This window comes from Oryza glaberrima, chromosome 12 (assembly GCF_000147395.1).
Source record: "Oryza glaberrima chromosome 12, OglaRS2, whole genome shotgun sequence".
Classification (NCBI taxonomy): domain Eukaryota; kingdom Viridiplantae; phylum Streptophyta; class Magnoliopsida; order Poales; family Poaceae; genus Oryza; species Oryza glaberrima.
This window is the reverse complement of record NC_068337.1, coordinates 21,665,604-21,687,414: the sequence shown is the minus strand read 5'-3', so window position 1 is coordinate 21,687,414 and position 21,811 is coordinate 21,665,604. Positions and strand designations below refer to the sequence as shown.

Below are 21,811 nucleotides of genomic sequence, written 5' to 3'. Positions count from 1 at the left end.
CAAAGTTGAAGCAGTGGCACTTTGTGTGTGATGGATGCAATGCTTAACACACTAAACAAGTTAGGGCCCCTTTGAAATGGAGGATTAGCAAAGGAATTTTGGAGGATTCATTTTCCTAAAGATTTTTTACTATAGAGCCCTTTGATTCATAGGAAGAGGATAGGAAAACTTTCATAGGATTGCATTCCTATGATCAATTCCATAGGAAAATAAGCAAGAGGTTAGACCTCTTGTGAAACTTTCCTTTGTTGAGTGTATCCTGTGGTATAATCAAAGGGCTCTTCTCTCCATTTCCTGTGTTTTCAATTCTTGTAGGATTGGAAAAACATACAACTTCAATTCCTATGTTTTTCCTATTCCTGTGTTTTTTCTATCCTGCGTTTCAAAGGGGCCCTTAGCATGCATGATCATTGCACAAATGCAGGCAAATGCATTGCACACATGTAGGAGTAGTACCATCTACCAATGCCTTGTGCAGTTGTGCAATTCTTTACTGAATGAATCAGTTTAGTTCTTTTTTTTTTCTTCTGAAATGTATGCGCAAGTCAGGTTGCAACTAACTGGAGCAGTAGTACCTAGTAAGATGGAGCTGTCAGTGTTGTCACTGAAAACAAGCAAAGGTGCATTTCCATGTGTGAAATGTACCTGATGATGATGATGAGGGGTGAGATGAGTGTCCTCCTGTACAATGAATTATTGCCACAGCATTGCAACATATGCTAATTTCCCTTTGCAATGCCTGCATATATGCATATGGATGCAGGGATCTAATATCTATCCAAATGGATGCATCCAAGAGCACAACATATCTTTGAGGAGGGAGATAAGAAGGGCAGGTTCTTGTCTCATTGTTGGCCCATCCTGACAAATCAGAGCACTGTTGTTTGTTGTTAACAGCAGTTGCTGTGGTATATGTTTGCATTGCAGGAAAACCAAGCAAGCAGAGAAAAGAGGAGAAGCAAAGGCTGGTGATGCAGACACATCCCTTTGAGAGGAAGCATCAGCTAAGCATGCATGTCTGAACTCTGATCCTGACACAAGCACAAACCATGTGGGGGTCTGCATAGTTTAATCACCGGTGCTTAATTAATTTTGCTTCACTGACCAAATTACTCAACACTGATGCTACTAGTGTGCCATTGCAGCAAACAGCTGACTATAAGACGTAATACCTATTAGCGATAAAAAAAAACTGTTCATAAAACCTTTATGTATACGTTCTTCGCAACTTAAAAATGAATGCTGAAACTTAAAAATCAATATTGAAAAATAAACTACGATGAAAAAAAATCATCAAAATCAACCTAAAATCAAGTTTTCAAATTTAAATTTTAGTTGCGGCTGATAAGCTGAAAAGCCTTAATATACATAGGTCGTATTCTTCGCCGTCCCAGCGAAAAAAAAAAAAAGTTGAAAAGCAAACGATGGAGCTAAGTCCACAGCTTCAAGAGCTGAGGAAGAGAGCTGTATTGTGCAGGGACGAATTGCTTACAATAATGGAGACTTGAAAAGAAGAAGAGATCATTTTTTAAGTGATTAGTGCACTAATAAGAAAGCCTAAGCAAAGGGTGATGGATGATAGTCCAAGGGACAAGACAATGGCGCACGCTTTGCCGGCGCAGGGAGGCGCATCCGTACGGCGAGGTGGGCCCCACATCTAGAGAGAGAGAAGCACTCCTGCTTTCTCGGCTTTCTTTTCTTTCTTTCTTTCAGTCTTCTTCCTACTGCAATGGCTTTTTGCAAGGATGATTATTATTAATTTATTATCATCACTATTTTACCATTAACAATTACTACTACTCTACTCACTATTGTTATGATTGTTACTAGTGCCTTTAGAATTAACAAGTACACTCACTGATTAGTACTAGCTCAATGCAAACCTAAAATTTAGCTCTAGCAGTAGTAGTAAATTAGTAATAGTAATGTAGTGTGCATCTTTTGTGGATAAAAGATTAGTAAAAGGTGAGGAATTGGAACAGTAGAAGCTTTGTAGATAGAGGAGAAAGTGCTAAAGAGAGAGGGAGCAAGCTCTCACCCATGGTGAGAAAAGACACTTTTGTCAGGAGGTTTTAGCCTCTCTTCTTCCAATTACTCCATGATTTTCAGGACAGCTCATCGATTGTTTTCTTCAGGAAAAGCAAATTGATCTGTGGTGACACACACAATGCAGTATAATCAGTAGTCAGAGTAGCAGAGAGTGTTCTTGTGCATCTCAAAAACATACTCTGTACTGAAAAAAGAAGGGGGTTCTGTTGATCTGTTCTATTCTGTTTCTAGATTCATGGTTATAACTAGATGATTCTTGTTCAGAAAAGTTTCAAGTTTCCAATCTGGTTTTATCCATTTCAAGCTCTCATCAGAAATTTTCCAGGATTAGATGATGCTTGCTGTTAATAAGTGATAGTAACAGACAGCAATTGTCATCTCTGATGTCTGATGGCTGCCTGACAAAACCTGTTCATGCTGTTACTCTAAAGTTGATGCCATTTTGGCCTGAATGATTTGTCAGGGTAGCTCTCAAATTTTAACCAACAGCAGCATGCATGCAGGAGCATCGACTGATCAGTGAAGTTTTTTTTTATAAAAAAAGCTACTTACTAGCACCGAGCAGATAAACAAACACAAGAATTAACCTGATAGCTATTGCAATGATAAAGTAATCAGGGGAGTAAGCAAAGCATGCAGATGAACTCGCACGGGGCTAGCTAAAATTCAGTGCTGAACTTTTCAGAGGGGGGAGGAAAAGTACATTACATCGGTGTCTGTAAAAATTCAGGTCGCAGCCTCCATTCTGTCTCCCCACACACACTGCATCCTCAAAGTTGCAGCCTTGCTCATCATTTCGGCTACCTGGAACCCTGTGCAGTGCAGCTCTAACAGCTAGTTAATCGTAGGATGTAAAAGAAATTGGAGGAGGAACAGAAGAATGTCCACTAACGTGAAAGAAAAATTCAGAAAAGAGAGCTTTGCTGATGCCACCACCACCATCATCATGATGATCACATAAGGGTGGTCAGTGTGAGCCCTCACCTATTTGTCAACACCTAAAAGAAGATGATGAACAATGCACTGATCTAGTCTAGTCCACTACAAAGTGAAGTAATTTTTTGTGGATGGTGATGATGAGTGTTTGTGTGAGCCTTTTCCCATCTCTGAATTAGATGGTGTGGGCATGGGTTTGTTCTGCATAAAATGGTTTTGTTATGCTTGTTTGACTATGTATATATGTAACCTGACCAATTAACATCATGCTAATTTCAATGACATATTTAATCAGCTGCAGATCAAACTGAACAAGATGGTGTGTGTCTGTGTGTGTGAGAGTTTGTTCTGAATTTTCTTTTTGTTATGCCTGTTGACCTTCTCTGCATATACAACCTGACTAATTAACATCATGCTAATCCACAAACTAATACCATAATAAAATCAGCTGCAGATCAGACTGAATATTTAACTGAACAAGATGATGTGTGCTTAAAATCTTCCTGTTATGCCATGTTGACCTTCTCTGCATATACATCCTGAATAATCAAACACCATACTAATCCATAAACCATAAACTAACACCATAATTAATCAGCTCCATACATCATATGAGCACATGACTAATTACACATCACACTGAAACCATGAAAAAGCTCATGCATATACTACATCAAAACTAATCAAAACTGAAGAACAGGATTAGATAATGAGACTAGGATAGGACCTGAACTTTTTTGTGCTCGGCTTTCCTCGAGGCCGGAGCCAGCCGGAGCCGACAGCGCCCCGCCATGCACGCTCGCCGGCCGTTGCCGGCCGGCGAGCCGAGACGAACACCGAAAGGAGAAGTGATCAGTGGACACAGGACAGACAGTGGCTGCTGCTACTTTGCAATTGCATGGTGGAAATCTTTTCTTCTTCCTCCTCTTCTTCTCAAAAGGCGAGGCGTGGTGATGACCTCACACACGCACACACAGTCACTAACCCTAAGCTTCTGTAGCTTCGAAGGATGCGCTTCATCATCTAGGCCTCTTGTTCTTGTTTGTTCGATTGCTAGTTGCTAATCTCCTCTAATTCTGGAGGGAAAAAAAATAGAGAGATTTTTTTTTCTTGTCTGAATTTTTGTTACTGTTCTGAATTTATCAGAGCCTCTGGGTATGAGGTTTTGTTTAAAGAAGGGAAATGTCTTCTGAACCCGAGTTTTGTTTGAAGAAAAAACAAAAGCATAGAGCCTCTGAATTTTTTCTGAGTTTCTGACTCATCAGAGCCTCTGAATCTGAGCTCTTTTCAGAAGAAAATGCAACTGAAGCCGAGTTTTCTTTTCAGAAAATTTTGCCTCTGAATCTGAGTTTTTCTTTAATTAAAAAAATTGATATTGAATCTTAATTTTTTTTTCTTGTCGTTCTGATTCATCAGAGCCTCTGAATCTGAGTATTTTCTGACAAAGAAATGCATATGATCTGAGTTTTCTTCTCAAGAAAAATAGGTGCATTTGAATCTTCTTCTAACTAGTAAGCAAAAAAGATTGCCTGTGATTCCGAGTTTTTCCATACAGGAAATTTTGGTTTTGAATCTTAGCTGAACTTCAATTTTTGGATGTGCTTGGAAGCAGCATGGACAGGTCTTTGCGTGTCTGATGGAGAACCCATGGACGTACGTGTGATAAAGTGCTTTGTTTCAGTGTTATTTTTGCAACAAGAAGTACACTACGCAGCTTTGTCATCGTCGTTTTTCTCAGGGCCTAGTATTTATCATGTCTTTTCATGGAGCTGAATAAAAGCGCTTTTAACTGAAAAAAAAAATAAAGTTAGCTGCCATGCTCATCGTTGATGAAAGAAATGCGTGTAAGTTTGAAAAAGAAAGACTGATACTATACTCCTGTAGTCCTGTTGGTACTACATGTCGTTTGGACATGATTGCCTGCAAACAAACGAACAGTTCAGGTCAAATTCGTATCGAGAAGAACTGATGAATTGTTGACTGAAAAAAAAAGAAGGATTTACATCAGGTTGTTTCTTCCAAATTTTCCCTCAAAGAGTTTCATTCCACGTCACAATCTTTCAGGGTTCTGACTTTGCATTTCAATTTTGCATGCAACCAACCCAGCATGGATTGTGAATTTGTGATTGACAGAAAGTGAGCCCTGTTCTTCAGAGATATCAGATAAGATACATGTATGACAGTATGAGATCATATAATATAATCCTCCAATTCTTCAGAGGTTTCTGAATCTCGGCAGTCTGTACCAACCTTACCAGCGAAAAATTTCAGCAATTCTTCTTTGACCTGGAGAGAAGGCCAGTCTTGAAGATGCGCTTGAACTCTTATGATCTACCCCATTCTTGATAAGAGGGATAACTGACTGTATCAGGTAATATGTGCTGTTGTACCAGATTAAATCAGACAGCACCAGAATACATATATATTCAGAAGAACACAGAAGGAGCTGCATAAAAAATGTGAATCCCCATGGAACATAGAGATGTCAGACACTGAAGATGCAGAACACCAAATCTTGTTGGGAGATATGCTGCATTGCTGGGTGACATAGATCATGTAAAAAGTTCAGATACCAAACCAAACTCTGAAGGATCAACACAATAAACCGGGAACAAGAACGATGCTCTGCGGGCAGAGCAGTGACAAATCAAAGATTATGGCAACACATGGTAAAACAGTTGAGAAGAAATATGCCTTCGGTAGAGGAACAACAACAAATCCAGGCAACACAACCGAATTCTCCATACAGGTAAAGGTAAACTGTAACATTGACCAGTAAAATCCAAACAACAAAACCAAATTCTCCATACAGGTAAAGGTAAACTGTAACATTGACCAGTAAAATCCAGGCAACAAGACCGAATTCTCCATACAGGTAAAGGTAAACTGTAGCATTGACCTGTAAGCGACGACAGGATCAAAGGCATTGCCAGAATTTTTCATTATTGTTGTGATTAATCACAAGTAATGGAAGTTCACTATCATGTACCCTAAGATGTATCATCCTGACCACCAAAAGCCATGGGTGTACCACCCAGCCCTATGACACTAACTCTCCCTCCGCCTGAACCTAACTAAACTGTAGCTTTCTACAGCAGAATGAATGGCAATGCAACACTGCGACAGGTTGCCTACACTGGTCAACATAAGATTCACTAAAAGAATCCGAGATAACTAGCCACCCTCATTCATCCGTTTAACAGATGAGCAGAAATCTTGTCACGTACCCGAGAGGAGTTACCTCCCAGTAACTGGGGATTACACACTACAGCTGTCTCAAGATCTAGCAATGAAGCTTGGTAGGAATAGTCAGCTGAACCTGTAGAGCGTTGATACTGCACGCCATTTATAACAGCAACAGTAGTCACATTTGGATAGTTCATCATCACTCTCTTTCCCCTTGATTTCGCCACGCCCATACAAGATTTCAGCAGCCGACTTAAGTATGCATTCAGCCCAGAGTTGAGCACATCAGCACACTCCTGAGTCAAGCTAAGACCTTCAGCTTGCAGCTTATTCTCAAGTAGCTTCAACAAGCGCTGAGCTTCTGGCAATTCACCATTTTTGTAGCATATCAACGAAGGATGAGGAATCGAAGGCCAAGAATTCTGAGCCTTCGGATCTCCAAACGAAACACCCAAAGGAGCCCTAATCGGGCTTCTGCTCTGCGCATACACTGGACTGCCCCCGGCCTGGTTAACCTCCTCGCCATCCTCCACAGACACAACCTCCAACGGCGCCTTGCTCCCAGCCGACACAAACTCCCCGGTGCCCTGATGACCAAGCGGCGACTTCCCGAGCGGGCTCGGCCTCTCGAACCTCGCCTCCCGGGTAGCCAACGCCGGCCCTCTCATCACACCCGCCATCACGCCATGGTTGGCCACGGCCCCATTGGACACGGACACGGTGCTCGTCTGCGAGTTCCCGGTGGTTGCCTGCCTGCTCGGCGGCGGAGGTGGGGGCGGCGCGGTCGCCGAGTAGGCATTGCTGAGGATCGACCTGATGAGAAAATTGTGATACTTGATGTTATCCCTCCCCATTGTAGCCACGCAGATCTTGTCGAACTCCTCCTTCCCAAGCTGCCCACCCAGGAACTTCTTCAGGCTATGGAAGTAGTGCTCGGAGCGCTCGGCGCCCAGCTTCTTCGCAATCTGCGACTTGATCTCCATCGTGTCCACGCGAGCAGCCACCTTCTTCGCCACCGGCGGCTGCATCTTGGAGACCAAATGCAGCAGCTCACCGGCGACCAAAACCCTAGCCGCCGCGGCGCGCGGCGAGATTCGAAGCGGCAACCTGCGAAAACCAGATCAAAAAAAAGAAAAGAAAAGAAAGCAAGCAATCAATCTTTAGCAGGGATCAAGAACTCCACAATCCAGCACAAGAACACACGCATCCCCCAAGCTGCTGATCCAGGAGCTCACCGAATAGTTGGAACAAATCTAACCCTAACCCCATCTCTGAAGCAGACCTAAACAGTAATAACCTAATCGGAAACCGGAAGCAAACCAAGCTCGAATTTTAGACAAACCCCAACCAAATCCGGGATGAACACCACCCAGAAAAAAAAAAAGCCCCCGAATTTCACGGGGTATAGAACTAGATTACGAAACACGGAATGGATTTGGGGGAAGATGAACAGCAAGATGGAGACTAACCTCGATTGGGAAGAGCGTGATGATTCCGGATGTCAAGAACTCAGAATTAGGGTGAAAAGAAAAGAAAAAAATGGATCTTTTTTTTTCGGATTGCGGCCGCCGCAATCGCAGTTTATATTTCCCCCAAATTTTGGTTTTTTTTTCTTTTTTTTTTCTGGGCCGCGAGGACGAACTCGACCTCACAAGGCAGTGTTTGTCACGGTGGCTCGTGCGCTAATGTCTCGCTGACAGGTGGGCCCCACGCACACGCGTCAGGTGTGTGTGAGACAGGCAGGAGAGGAGATAGGCAGGTTTGCCTCTGCCCCTGACACGCACGTGCCGAAATGCAAAACTGACTTATTAAGGCTAATGATGAGTACTTGTGGTCTAATGCAAGTGTTAAGTGTGGTCTCTCCGTTTTGTTTGGGTGTAAAAGATGGTTAAATGAACAAGATATGGTAGATTTGGTTCTTTACTCTCTATCTCTCTCTCTCTATAAGTGTGATATCTCCTTTTATTTGAGTTGGAGATAGTAAAATAGAGAAGAACTAATGTAGTGTTTGGTTTCGGGACTAAGTGGGATGGGATGGAACCATCCCTGATTTTTGGGTTGGGATGATTCCACTCACATGTTTGGTTTGTAAGATGGGACGATCCCAATTTTTTGTTTGGTTGAAGGGATGAGAGAGGGAAGGGATGGACGCCGTTTGCAATCACCGTCAACCGATCGCCGGATCTCCCGCCACATTCCTCCCCATCGCCGGAGGAAGAGCAAGAGGATGAGCCGGCGGCGAGCAAGAGCAAGAGGAAAAGCCGGCGGCGAGCAAGAGCAAGAGGAAGAGCAAGAGGAAAAGCCGCCGTCGCTCCTTCCCATCGCCGGATCCGCCGCCGTCCCTCGACTTCCTCCTCACACGCCGCCGCCGCTCCTCCCCCGCGAGCTCCTCGTCGCAAGCCGCCGCAGCTCCTCCCCATCGCCGAATCCGCCGCCGCACCATCGCCAGATCCGCCGCCGCCCCTAGACCTCCTCCTCGCACACCACAGCCGCTCCTCCCCCACGAGCTCCTCCTTGCAAGCCGCTACAGTCCCCATCGCCGGATCCGCCGCCGCCCCTCGACCTCCTCCTCGCATGCCGCCGCCGCTCCTCCCCATCGCCGAATCTGCCGCCGCAGTCCTCCCCATCGCCGGATCCACCGCCGCCGCCCTCCCCACCACTAGATCCGCCGTCGCCGTCGCCGAGCCCCCCACCGCCGCGGTCATCGTCGCCGAGCCCTGCATGGTCGCCGTCGCCGAGCTTACCGCTGTCGCCATCGCACGAGCCGTATGCTGCTACTCTCGAGGGCGAGCAGCGCGAGCGCGGTAGGAAGGCGTCGTCACGCTGTTCGCTCGTCCCAGGTGGGACGAGTTCGTCTGCCACATTTTCCCGGATCTGTTGGTCCCAGATCTAAGAATTCCTCTCCAGGGACCAACCCATCCCACTCACCCCTCAACCAAACACCCCTAAAAATGGGTTCGTCCCATCTCATCCCATCCCATCCCCTCAACCAAACACTACCTAACAGATTGGTACTCCTAAAGAGATGAGGAGAGAGATAGTGAGAGATAGAGTATTGAGTGGACAAAGTAATTGGTAGGGAGAAAGTCCATTTTTTTAATAGCCATTGTGAGATGATTGAACTGTAAAATGAGATTTCATAATGTGATTCTAAAACATAGGGATATTTCCCATTTGTTTGTGTCGGAATAGAACACTAGCTAAATTATACTCATTAGTTTTCACATGGAAATTCTATTGTATTAACTTGTGGCTTTCCACGCTAAAATGAATTAACATGCAGTTTCCCGCGCAAAAATAAAAAGTTGATGTGTACCATTCCCACGTAAAATTAGGTCTACGTGTCACTTCCCATGCTAAAATGAATTAACATGTAGTTTCCCGTGCAAAAATAAAAAGTTGGTGTACCCTTCCCACGTAAAATTAGGTCTACGTGTCGCTTCCTACGCTAAAATAAATTAATATGCAGCTTCCCGCGCAAAGCTAACGTGCAGCTTAAGGTAAGTTTAGGGTTTCCTTGTTTAAATGTTATATAAGGAAAAAAAAAGTGCTATATATACTTAGGCTGTGCTTGAGAAGAAGAAAATAGATAAGATTGAGAAGATACGTAAAACGAGGTGAGCCATTAGCGCATGATTAATTGAGTATTAACTATTTTAAACTTCAAAAATGGATTAATATGATTTTTTAAAACAACTTTCCTATAGAAATTTTTTACGAAAATCACACCGTTTAATAGTTTGAAAAGCGTGCGCGCGGACAATCTCTCCTATCTCCCCTGAAAGAACGCAGCCTTATATGAGTACAAACTTTGTCGTATATGGTCACGCTTCAGCTCTTGGTGCATATAGGATGACGTTGGGTTGTCCGCCTCTTTTCTCCAATCCAATCACCGTCTTGAATGCACTACCCCCAACAGAAGATATTGTCTATCTAGAAATTCTCACAACAAAATTCATACAACGATAATAAATTTATCAAAAATTAATAAAAAATAAACTGAGTTCAACTCAGTAAGAGATGTCGATGTACATCCCCGCTACCCAAAAATCAAATTTTGGTGGAATTATTTATATGTTGGAAACAAAGACTCTCCCTTCGTAAAAGTTGAGGTAGCATCATTTTCAATTGTTGGGGAGTGATTAAGTTGAAAACAAAAATAGTATCAAACTGCAATATTGTGCAAATCAAGTGACCAAATAAGCTAATATGCCCAACCCTTTTTTCGTTCATATGTTGCATCTTTTTTTAGTTTAATCACTTCAAGCAATTTATTTATTTCTTAATTAAACTAAGTACACGATCTCTTTACAGTAACAGAAATAGAGAGCAAGTTGGAGGCTCCATCTTACCCACGTCCGGCGTTTACTTCCCAAATCCGAAAGCAATTCGGCAACATCGTTTTCAGATGCACCAATAAGTCGCAGATGACACTTTTCTGAATATCACATCTTTCTGATTGAGTAGACAATTAACTTTCTTGTCTAATCACCTGATGTATTTGGCATCATTAAGCTCTGAAACCTCAGAAAAATCCTTTTTTAAGTAGCTAATGTTCACCTCTGATGCATGAATTAAAGAAGAATCAAGAAACAGCTACTGAAGAAGGTGAGAACAATAATTTACGGATAAAACTTCTACATTATGTATCTATGTTAGTGATTTAAAAACTAACGCTGCAAAATAAACTACAATAAAAACGTCTAAAATTAAGTTTTAAAATTTAAATTTTGACAGCAATGTATGGGTCAGCAAGCGTGCAGTGTGAATTTGGCTGCAATCGGATTTTTAGTGTAGGGTGTACTTTACTGAAAGATGAAGTAGTCCGCAAAATCTACAACAAAATTGATGCTCTTTGATGAAACGGCCATAACATCTAGTAGAGTACTTGTTACTACTTCATTTCTTATTGCTCTGATAGTCTGCATCACAGGAGGAATCTTGCATTATTTCTGTAGTTTACTAACTAGGTTTCACTTTGGTCAAATTAAGATTTCAAAAGACAAGATTTGCTCCCATGTTTCAGGGTTCAGAACTTCAGATATAACAATAATCTACTAGTACTGATTAGAACACATGACAAGTTCAGAAACTGACAGCATATTGACTAAAACCTGTAAACAACAGATGCAAATAATTGTGCATTTTGCATAATTAACTGCACTGGGAGTTTGATGGGGCCTTGGGGCTACATTGATTAGAGGAATCAGCAGTTTGGCTACAGCTAACTCGAAAAAGGATGGATCATTAACGCATAACTAATAACATATTAAATATTATAAATTAAAAAAAGATTTATTTATTTATTTATTAAAAATATTTTTTTTCATAAACACATTATTAACGTAGTTTTAGAAATGTGCTAACAAATAAACGAGAAGTTGTGTTTCAAACTGCTGAAAAAAATGCCCATGGTAAAAAAGACAAAAAAAAGAGGGGCCTTTGCCTCGCCAATTGTTTGCTCTCGTCGTGGTATGATCAAGATCCTCTGTAGTCAAAGTCTGACATGTGCACCCGATAATTTCTGAGTCCACATGTCAACGATAAAAGTATCGTACATTTGACTGCAAAGGATCTCAATCGGTCGTGGTGGGGGATGGAATGGGAAGGGTGAGAGTGTGATATAAACAAGTGGACCCCACTTCTCTCCACCAACGTTATCTAGGACCGTGTATTTGTGTGATCCAACGGCACGAAATACCTCAGGGGGTTCCAGTTTTTTCCCCCCGACCCCCGAGGGGCGCTCGAAATAGGCTTGAAAATGAGGGCTCTTTTTGGAAATTTTTGCGAACCTCCCGCCGCCGCCTCACCGTCGCCACCGGCGATCGACGGGCGGCGGCCGGCCGGCTGGGTGATGCACATCATGAACTTCTCTGTTATTTTGCGATGTGAGCTTGCTACTGATGAAGTGATTAACCGCTTGCTGCTATCTTGAGTCGGTTTTCAGAAATGTGTTAGATCAAAAAGTGTCTGCGTTGTACTATGTAATTCTATAAAAAAAAACTATCAGTTTTTTTTTTTGATGAACTGGATCGAAAGAGCAGGAATTGCACTGCAAGATAAATGTAACATTAGCTCCGTTTTGCGCTTTGAAGATGAATTTGAGTTGCACTGCAAGATTGATGGTGTCATTGGGCTTTCTAGCTACTTGCTGCAGATGAACATGAAAAAGGAAGAAACTATTTTTCAAGCTGAAAGACCAAGCTTCTTGATTTGAATGTGATGAGATTAATTGCAATTGTAAAAAGAATCAGCTTCTCAGCTCTGAAAGCTGAAGCTGTTACACTTTACTGAAAGATGAATTTGTGATGTAACTCTGCAACAGAATTGGTTGATGTTCTTCGCTAAATTGCCACAATTTCTCCTCAACTAATTTCTGATTGATCTGCCAGTTTGCATGACACAAAGAGGAATATCTCTGTACTTAATTAACTAACCTGTATTTTTCACTTTGACATATTTGCAAAATGTGTTCCCAATGTTTCAGAACACAACAATCTCCTGACAAGAACACATGATCATCAGGAGTTCAGAAAACTCACTGTACTCTTCTGCATTTCTGTTGATATTTCCAGATGTGAATCACTGTACACTAATTCTCCTTGCTGACACTGAAAATTCTGCAACAAAACCCATGTCTCTCAATTCATTTCTGATTGATCTGCTACTCTGCCATTCTGCATCACACAAACAGGAATATCTCTGTACTTAATAAACTAAACTGTATTTATCACTTTGGGGGCAAATTAATCTTTGATATGTGCAAGATTTGCTCCCATGTTTTCAGGATTCAGATCACATAAGACAACAGTTTTTTTTCCTGACAAAAGCTCATCAGGAGTTCAGAAAACTAAACTGTATTCTTCTGCATTTTCTGTAGATATTTACTCAAACTGAAGAGAAGCCACTGTAATAAATTCCAATCACTGTACACTAATAATTCTCCTTGCTGACACTGACGCCTTCTCCGGCGTGCTCGCCGGCGGCGAGGAGGAGGGCGCAGACGTCCTCGACGTCGTCGTCGCCGCCGTTGTCGGACGCTGCCGATGAGGATGATGATGATGATGATCCACGGAGGCTGTCAGGCGGCACCGGCGTCAAGAACTCGACGCAGCCGGTGGCCTTCATGTGCTCGACGCCGTAGTACATGGCGACGCCGGCGACGGCCACGGCGGCGCTGACGACGAGCGTCCTGGCGGAGGCGAGGCACATGACGGTGGTGATGAGGACGACGGGCGGGACGCACATGGCGGCGGCGCCCGCGGCGCCGACGGGGATCCGGTACGGGCGGGGGAGGTCGGGGTCCTTGACGCGGAGCTTGACGAAGGCGGCGAACACGGCGAGCATCCCGAGGCCGTAGAGGAAGTTGAGGAACTCGACGATCTCCTGGAAGCTCATGAAGGAGAGGATGACGACGCCGGTGGCCGAGCAGAGGATGCTGTACGTCGGCGTGCCGTGGCGCGACCTGCGCGCGAAGATCGCCGGGATCATGCCCATCTCCGCCATGCCGAGGAGCTGGAACGAGTCGCCGCTCATCTCGGCCTCGAAGAGCCCCATGTTGGACATGGCCGCGGCGGCCTGGATCCACACGCGCAGCCACGGCCCGCCGATCCGGTCGCCGACCACGGAGAAGAACCCGTCCGTCCACTCCCCCGCCGTCTCCGACGGCAGCGCGCCCGTCCCGGCGAGGAGCGGGATGAGGTACGCGCCCACGACGAGCCCCACCGCGCCGAACACCGCCTTCGGGAACGTCTTCCTCGGCTCCTCCACCTCGCCGGCGAGCGTGCTCGCCTTGTCCCAGTAGTTGAGGTTCCAGAACATGGAGTTGAAGTAGGCGCGCGGCTCAACGGCGGCCACGTTCACGGCGAGCCACCGCGACGGGCGGATCTTGGGGGCGGCGAGCACGGCGAGCGCGACGAACGGGGAGAGCGAGAACGCGGTGAGCGCCAGCGCGGAGAGGCCGACGAGGTGGAGCCCCCGGAAGTTGAGGTAGGTGAGCGCGGCGGTGAGCGCGAGCACGGCGAGGGAGCGGGCCGGCGGGGAGAGCACGAGCCCCCCGCCGGAGCGGAGGTAGTCGAGGAAGAGCACCGGGTAGAGCGCGTTGTCGAGCGTCCCCGACGCCCACTTGGAGAACCCGACGAGGAACGCCGCGGCGGGGCCGAACGCGGCGGAGACCCAGGCGACGTAGCCGGCGTTGGTGGGGAACGCGGAGGCGAGCTCGGCGGTGACGAGCGCCTCGGGGAGGGACCAGAGCACGGGGAGGACGAGGAACCCCAGGATCGGGAGGAGCGCGCCGCCGCCGGCGCGGACCGAGTCCTCGATGCCGAAGGGGCCCCCCGACACGTCGTAGAAGATGAGCGCGACGAGGGGGAGCACCGTCAGCCCCCGCCGCCGCGCCGGCGCCGCCTCGCCGGCTCCGGTCATAGGCGCCGCCGCCGCCCGCGCGGGGGGTTGGGGGTTGGTGGGGCGCCGGTGAGGCGACGGCGACGGCGACGGCGATAAGGTGTTCGACGAGGTCGCGTGGGCGTGGGTGAGGAGGGGGGGAAGATATTGTGGGGGGTGGGTAGGTGAGTGGATGACAGGTGGGGCCCACGGGGTTTCTGGTCCCGCGGGAATGGGAGGAATCGCGCGGGGTAATCGCGTCGGGTCGGTGGGCCCACATGGCAGTGTCGGATGCTTTAAATTAATTTTTGCCAATAGGCCTTCTAATTGTTTCTTTTATGGTTGATAAATTAAAGTTTTTATGGTTGACAAAAGGCAGCACATGGCGCGGCTCTGTCGCTGGTTGGTTGCAGGAATTGTACTCCTTCCCAAATAAAATAAACAATGTCTGACTATAAGCAATTTTTTTTAAGAGTAAAGTGTACGGACGGTCCTTAAACTTTTAGCGGTATGTCATCTAGGTCCCTAAACTCTCAAAATGCAAATCCAAGTCTCCGAACTTGTCATAGTGTGTCATCTAGATCCCAAATCGCCACAACCCCTTCAGGATCCTACGTGGCGTGTATGTGGCATGCCACACGGACATGACATGGCATTATTTTGACTGACAAATGGGACCCATTTAAATTTTTTCCTTTTTCTTTTTTTTCTTATCCTTTTCCCCTTTCTTCTCCTTTCTCTGTGACCCGTGCAGGAAAAAAAGGAAAAAAATAAGAATGAGAAGAAAACGAAAAAGAAAAAGAAAAGAAGAAAAAAAGAGAGAAGGACACGTCACGTCCATGTGGCATTGCCACATCAGCACCACGTAACATCCTAGAGGGGATGTGTCAATTTAGAACCTAGATGATACACTTTGACAAGTTTTGGGACCTAGATATGCATTTTGAGAGTTTAAGGACCTACATGACACAACCCTACAACTTTAAGGACCACCAATGCACTTTACTCTTTTTTTTAACGAATCGATATTTATAGTATGTCAATTTCATAGAATTTAGTAGGAGTAAAAGTTGTGCAAATACGAAAAGAAAAGAAGTGTAGAGAAAAATTAAGCTAAGGGATGAGTTCGGATAGCCGTTTCGTTCCTGCTAGGGCTCATGTTTTTTGACCTCATCAATTTTTGCCACTAGGGCTACCGTCGAAAGTTCGTTGTGTTGGAACACTATTTGGTTTCTCTCCTTCCAAAATTCCTACACCGTAAGTACGATGAGGGGTGCGGATACCTTGTTTTGGTAGTACCTCGCTAGTGGCCAATATCGTCCATCATTCATGGACCGTCGTAGTTGTGCACCACATTACCGATTTGATTTGCTTGAGCGAGGTATATGTTGATAGCATGTCCCATATATCTATTCGTGTATCTATATTCCATTAGGAGGTGGAATGACATTGTGGGTTGTGCCAGCAAAGTGAGCAGTAGGTAATATCTAAACTTTAATCATAAGTTAATTTATTTTGTAATGGAGCGCATAACAAGGGGCTTAGCTATTAATTTTTGGTTTTATATTGATACAAACCAAACAAGAGCTAGCTAATTTTGCACTACTGGTAGGATAGAGTCATAGAGAACCAAACGAGTCTAAAAGATTCGAGTAAAAATTGGTCAATGATAATCCCACGTCATATCCACCCTTTTGCAATAATGTACACCTAACGTTTGTCACGTTGTTAGTTGGAAAAACGCACAAGATACATTAAAATGTGTGACGTTTGGGATTTCGCATCAACATCAGCGAGACGTCCGTGCGTGTGCCCGATGGGAGAATCGATGCTCGCTTCTTCATTTCTTCGCTTCCGTTTTTTTTTTCCTTTTGCTTGATTCGATTGGTGATTCTTTCATATCTGTTTTTCTTTTCCTCGATTGGATTGGTGATTCCTTTGGTTGTTTACAGCTGAAGCACGCTATAGTATTGCATAATCAAGCGTACTAATAATTCTTTTAAAGCAAAATGGATCAAACAAAATTGCTTGTAACTCCATCCATGGCGATTTTATGATAAAAAAGAGGATGGGATTGTAAGTAATCTTTGTTTCCAAGAGCAATCACAATCACAATCACAGTCAAAGAGCTCCACTACCCAACAGTCCATGTTATTCGGCCACAAACGCTAAGCATCCACAGTCCATGTTATCATTCTGTCTGTCTGTTAACAAGTTAGTAAAAGTTTAGCAACATGTCTATTGGGAAGAAAAGGGAAAAAGATCGGCAAGGGCTACAAACGTACGAAAACTCCATCAGATCGGTTGGACTGAACTCCATGCCACAAGAGACTACTAACAACATACTCACCCAGCTACAAGTCTACAGTGCTCATTCATCCAGGGGCTCACATAAATTACAAGATGCTGTACGCCCCTCCAGACTACATATATGTACAGATTAAAATTAGCAGTTACAAGGCAGCAAAATCCTCAAGGAAGCGTTGTAGTTGTGACCTCCATAGGTTATCTGCAAATTTGAAGGTGCAAGGAGCCATCATTATTATTATTATTTAAAATTGTGTTCTCCTAAATTGGAAGTAAACTGCAGTCAAGCACAGTAAGTAGGAAAGGGCAGCCAACAGTCCATCACATGGTAGTGATGAATCATATCTGAAACAAGTATCCAAATCCTATCTAAGATCAAGGTAGTGTGGAAATTAAAATCTTTCTTGAGATGATTTATTCCTTCAGTTTCTGCTGACCATCTGGATTCAAATTGGAAAGTTCAGATTTATAGGTGCTTGTAATATTAAAAAATTCAACATATTGCAATTTAGTAAGGAGTGTGCTCAAAGTTCACTCCCACGTATAACAAAAGACACAAGTGCAATTATCCACTGTATAATTCTTACTTCGAACTTCCGATGTTTCTACCACACACTGCATACCTAAACAACAAAATAAAGACGTACCATTGCTGGACTTTTCTGAACTCTGTTAGCACAGGGTATATGTTCTCAAAGGCGGTATACGTCTCATCCCTCACCTATAAAGACAAGTACATTCAGACATACAAAAAGGAATAGACAATCAAGGGTATACAAAAGGAAAGGCTGCTTACCTTTGCTCCGGTCAAAACAATCTTGCCTGAAACAAAAATCAGAAGAACAATCTTCGGTTGCTTCATCCGATATATCAGACCAGGAAAGAGTTCAGGCTCATACTGGAAGACAAAAGGCACAAGACATGAGAATAGCATAACATATGTGAAAGAAATATCCTAAAAAAACATGCAAGGATTCAACTTACACTTGAAAAAGCACCATGAGAATATGCAAGTCCCTCCAGCCTGATTGGAAATTTAACATCACAAGAACCAACAATGTTCTGAATCTTGAAGTCCTGGTATAGTGCAAATGAGTTAAACATTTAGGTACAATCTTACAGAATGAAAATGGTAGGCATTTGCACAGATGAAAATTAATCAAGCCTGAAATAGTTACCTTAAACTTAGCAGCAAAGCCAAGCTTTTGGATAATACGAGCATACTGGCAATAAAAAAGTGTTAGACTTCACGTAGCAAAATAAAATGAAATAAAATAAATACTCCCCATACCTTTCTTGCTGCAAGCTTTGATTGTTGTTCGCTCTTTGCCCCAGTACATACCTGGTAAAGGACAACAAAAGATTTATAAACATGCTTTTAATTCCACCACAAATGCTAGCAGGTCATGGTGCCCACAGAGAAATTTTGGTTAACAAGCAAATTTGATTTTTATAAAAAAGAAGCAAAGACGCAGCAAATCGGTGCATCAAACCCAAGACAACCCCTTCTTAAGTCCACTGCCTAATAGTCAGGCCCCATACAGCGTACTAGTAAGCCTAGGCTGTGAACTCCTTCGTTCTCATGCTTAAAATGTGAATTTATTATCAGAAAAATGTATTACTTTAAGTCTGTAAAACAGATATTATCCCTCCTGCTGAGAACCAGCAAAGCAACTTTTAATGAAGATTTTATCCCAAAAATGCTGACCACCAATTATCCTTCAACAAGCTTATTCGGATCAAGATATTGATCCAAAAGGAAAATCAAGTGAATTTTCATAAACAAGCCTTTTAAAATTAAGATATTGACGCGACATGAAGTCCATGTGATGTGTCATTGCTGATTATCCATCAACAAATAAATATGACAGGTTCAATTTATTGTCAATTCTGATTATGCTTTAAGACAATAAAAAAGTTAACAAGGACAAACTATACATTTACAGAAAGAGCACTACTTATCTGTTATTATGTAACAGCAATGCAACAGCAAACATGTCAGAAAATCAGAGCAAACTTAAATTTACAGATTCAGCATTGAACTACAGGCTGCATGGATCAGGTATGGATGTGATAGCTGTTAGAAAAACTAAAAAGATAGTAGGCTAATAGAAAGCAGTTACACATCAGCAAAAAGAGTTCATGAATCAATATGCGTTATAATAGCTACAAGAGCAACAAAGACAGGTGATAAAGCAATTCACAAGTCAATAAGAAGATGAACAAACAGAATATTTGCAGTCTTAGCTATACAAAGAGGTTGAACCATACCATTTTACCCGATGCAAATATCAGAGCTGTAGTTTTCGGTTCTCTTATTCTCATGATAACTGCAGCAAAACGCTGTTTGTGAAAAGAGGAGTTAGCAAACTAAAACATATATTACAGTGCTTATATTTTGGAACGGATGGAGTAGATAGAGATGCTATAACCTCAGTGTGCAGTTATCTCTGTTTCTTTCAAAATGTATCCATTATTAAAATAAACATAATAGCCTAGATTTAGATTATGATATTACATATAATTACAAAATCCCCCAATACATCATGCTGTATCTGATACGTGCAGCACAGATTAGAAAGTGCATAAGCACTAAATAGAGCAATTTTAGAATCTTAATTGTAAAGCAATTTGCTTATCCATGGGACAAGCTGAGCGTGATGAATGTATTCACTCTCTTAACTGAGATTTACAATATAAAACTGGACTGCCAGCTATGCATTTATCCATACCGACCTCTAAAATTGCACTCACACTTGCGTTATACACAAAGGAAGTATCATCCTAGGAACAGACCATAGGATTGTATGGACTTGTCTACATATTACATGCTAGCAGGATTAAAATAGGTAAAATTTTCACATGCAAAGAAGATATCCTTTCGAGCAAAATCAAAGACACAAGAACACACCAAAGCCATCATAATACCTTTGGATTATATTCTGCATTGCGTGCTTGCAAAGCTATAGCTTTGAGGTCTAATTTGCAATCCAAATTGACCGTCGACACGATGTTTCTGCCATCAAAATAGATGAGAACACATAATGAGGACTTCAATTTCCTTGGTGAGAGTATCCAAAGGAAGCATGATAAGCCAAAACAGAGTGGAACACATGCAGTCTACCAGCTATGATCCCAACGCTGAAACATAAACAACCCAGAAAGGCAGCAAAACAGGCATGCGCACTTGTGAGAACACATGGAAGCAGGTACACTATGACAAGCAGCAATATAAGCATGCTCGACTTTTTCTGCAATGCACACCAGCATGCAAAATATACATGCCTGGTAGCAATGTAGGCAAACCCCAAAAACGTTTCGATGCACACCAGCAAGTACAGCATGCTAATAAACAGCCAGGTTTGGGCATATTGGCCCGTACAAACAAGTATAAAACTTAGTGGGGTTATACATGGATCAAGCCTAAATATGTGGTTCACTTGTTCAGAGCTTGATGCTGTCTAAAAACATGCATTGACCCATTGTCAACTGTATGTATCACATGAGCACCATAAACTCTCCACAGACACAATACCTCCCTCTAAGGTTGAAATACGTGATGAGGGGAAAGAATTAAATCCTACAATTTAGATGCATGATTGATTGATTGATTATTTATTTATTTATAAACCTTAATTTTTTTTAAAAAAAAGAACAGCTGACAAGCTGATTCTCCAAGACTCCAACCATATGAATTCATTCATGAGAAAACAAACATCTGTCCAGCTAAAAAGAGTTGTTATGAAGACCGGACAATGGATCCGTCACAGCACAAGCTCATCGGCTGCCTCTATTTCTTCTCGTACCGGACTCGCGGATCTCAGATCGCCCCCCTTTTTCATCAATCAAGCAAATCAGAACCTCAAACATGTAGTAACCCCCCAAGCTAAACCTACCACCAATCACATCATTTGCAACAACAAATAATATCCCCGGCCCCCAAAACAAAACCAAACCAACAGCGCGCGACGAGTTAACCGCTCCACCTCAAACTCAACCAGCTCGATGAACCCGCACATACAGATCCGGGCGGGGGCGGGGGGGACTTACTGGAGCGTGGGGATGATGCCGGAGGGGTGCTTGACCAGGTCCACGGGCTCGCTCCCCTCCAGCGCCGCCGCCGCCTCCGCCGCCGCCATACACACCCCCAAAAACCAGATCCGCACCCCACGAATCAATCCCACCGGTGAAGAAGAAGGGAAAAAAAAAGGGCGGGAAGAGAGCGCGCGCGCGAAGGGGGAGGGGGAGGGAAAAATTTCGAAATCCTAGGTCTTTTATATAGCGATCGGAAATCGGAAGCGGGAGAGGGGGGGAGAGCTAGGGTTATCGCGAGGAGAGGATGAGGAGGGGAGGGGAGGGGAGGGGAGAAGGTCGCGGCGAGATGTGGATGCGGATGGGTGGGGTGGGGTGGGGTGGGGCCCAGCGGATGGGTGGACGGGGTGCGGCCGGTCGGCGGTCGAGGTCACCTGCTGCAGCCGGTGGCCGTGTGGCATTTTGTTTTTTTTTTGTTTTCTTTTTAAACCTCTTTTTATTTTTAGGTTTTCTTTTCAAACCTGGAAAAAAATGATAGTAGTATATTTCTCCATTCGTCCTAAGATATCGGCATGTTTAGATTGGTATAATTAAGATGTGTTTATCTATAGGAGGTGGGGGGCGGGCAAGGACATCGTGAAGCAGGTAATTAACGTTAAATACGTTCTTATCATCATGCAAATGGTAAACAAGTAAACAACTACTACTATTGAGCATAGGCTTATTGCCGGCAATAATAAAATAAACTAATATTACGGCGTGTTCCACTATTTTTTAAGAAAAATGTTCACGTTATACAACGGTTAGTCTTTTTTTAGACGAGTTTCACCATATTTCCTCACGAAATAAGTTCACCGAGGTTCCTTAGCTTAACAGGATAATTTTTGTCTCTTAACCACAAAACTAGAAATATGTACCC

The 21,811-nt window shown here is 43.6% G+C and overlaps 3 protein-coding genes and 1 pseudogene across 3 annotated transcripts; all 4 read right to left on the bottom strand.

Moving 5' to 3' along the window:
* Positions 1-5,437: 5,437 nt before the first annotated feature.
* LOC127756568 (uncharacterized) lies at positions 5,438-7,814 on the bottom strand. The gene is made up of 2 exons (XM_052281923.1): positions 7,641-7,814; positions 5,438-7,278 (listed from the first exon to the last, which is right to left on the bottom strand). Exon 2 carries the CDS (start codon positions 7,197-7,199, stop codon positions 6,174-6,176), a length of 1,026 nt encoding a protein of 341 aa, XP_052137883.1. The 5' UTR covers positions 7,200-7,278; positions 7,641-7,814; the 3' UTR covers positions 5,438-6,173.
* A 524-nt stretch (positions 7,815-8,338) lies between these two features.
* On the bottom strand, positions 8,339-9,035 carry LOC127756935 (uncharacterized; annotated as a pseudogene).
* A 3,839-nt stretch (positions 9,036-12,874) lies between these two features.
* LOC127756601 (probable polyamine transporter At3g19553) lies at positions 12,875-14,696 on the bottom strand. The gene has a single exon (XM_052281951.1). It carries the CDS (start codon positions 14,593-14,595, stop codon positions 13,105-13,107), a length of 1,491 nt encoding a protein of 496 aa, XP_052137911.1. The 5' UTR covers positions 14,596-14,696; the 3' UTR covers positions 12,875-13,104.
* Positions 14,697-16,228: 1,532 nt separating this feature from the next.
* LOC127758234 (TATA-binding protein 2-like) lies at positions 16,229-21,207 on the bottom strand. The gene is made up of 9 exons (XM_052283859.1): positions 20,911-21,207; positions 19,789-19,876; positions 19,132-19,203; positions 18,152-18,202; positions 18,039-18,083; positions 17,845-17,937; positions 17,657-17,758; positions 17,508-17,581; positions 16,229-17,062 (listed from the first exon to the last, which is right to left on the bottom strand). Coding segments are annotated over exons 1-9 (615 nt in total). The 5' UTR covers positions 21,000-21,207; the 3' UTR covers positions 16,229-17,061.
* Positions 21,208-21,811: the final 604 nt, after the last annotated feature.

Excerpts from the sequence above, each read along its gene's own strand:
- LOC127756568 (XM_052281923.1), bottom strand. The coding sequence starts at position 7,199 with ATGCAGCCGCCGGTGGCGAAGAAGGTGGCTGCTCGCGTGGACACGATG.
- LOC127756601 (XM_052281951.1), bottom strand. The coding sequence starts at position 14,595 with ATGACCGGAGCCGGCGAGGCGGCGCCGGCGCGGCGGCGGGGGCTGACG.
- LOC127758234 (XM_052283859.1), bottom strand. The coding sequence starts at position 20,999 with ATGGCGGCGGCGGAGGCGGCGGCGGCGCTGGAGGGGAGCGAGCCCGTG. Across the intron at positions 18,084-18,151 it reads CAAAGCTTGCAGCAAGAAAG|TATGCTCGTATTATCCAAAA; the intron begins GTATGGGGAGTA and ends TTTTATTGCCAG. Across the intron at positions 17,759-17,844 it reads CTCATGGTGCTTTTTCAAGT|TATGAGCCTGAACTCTTTCC; the intron begins GTAAGTTGAATC and ends TTTGTCTTCCAG.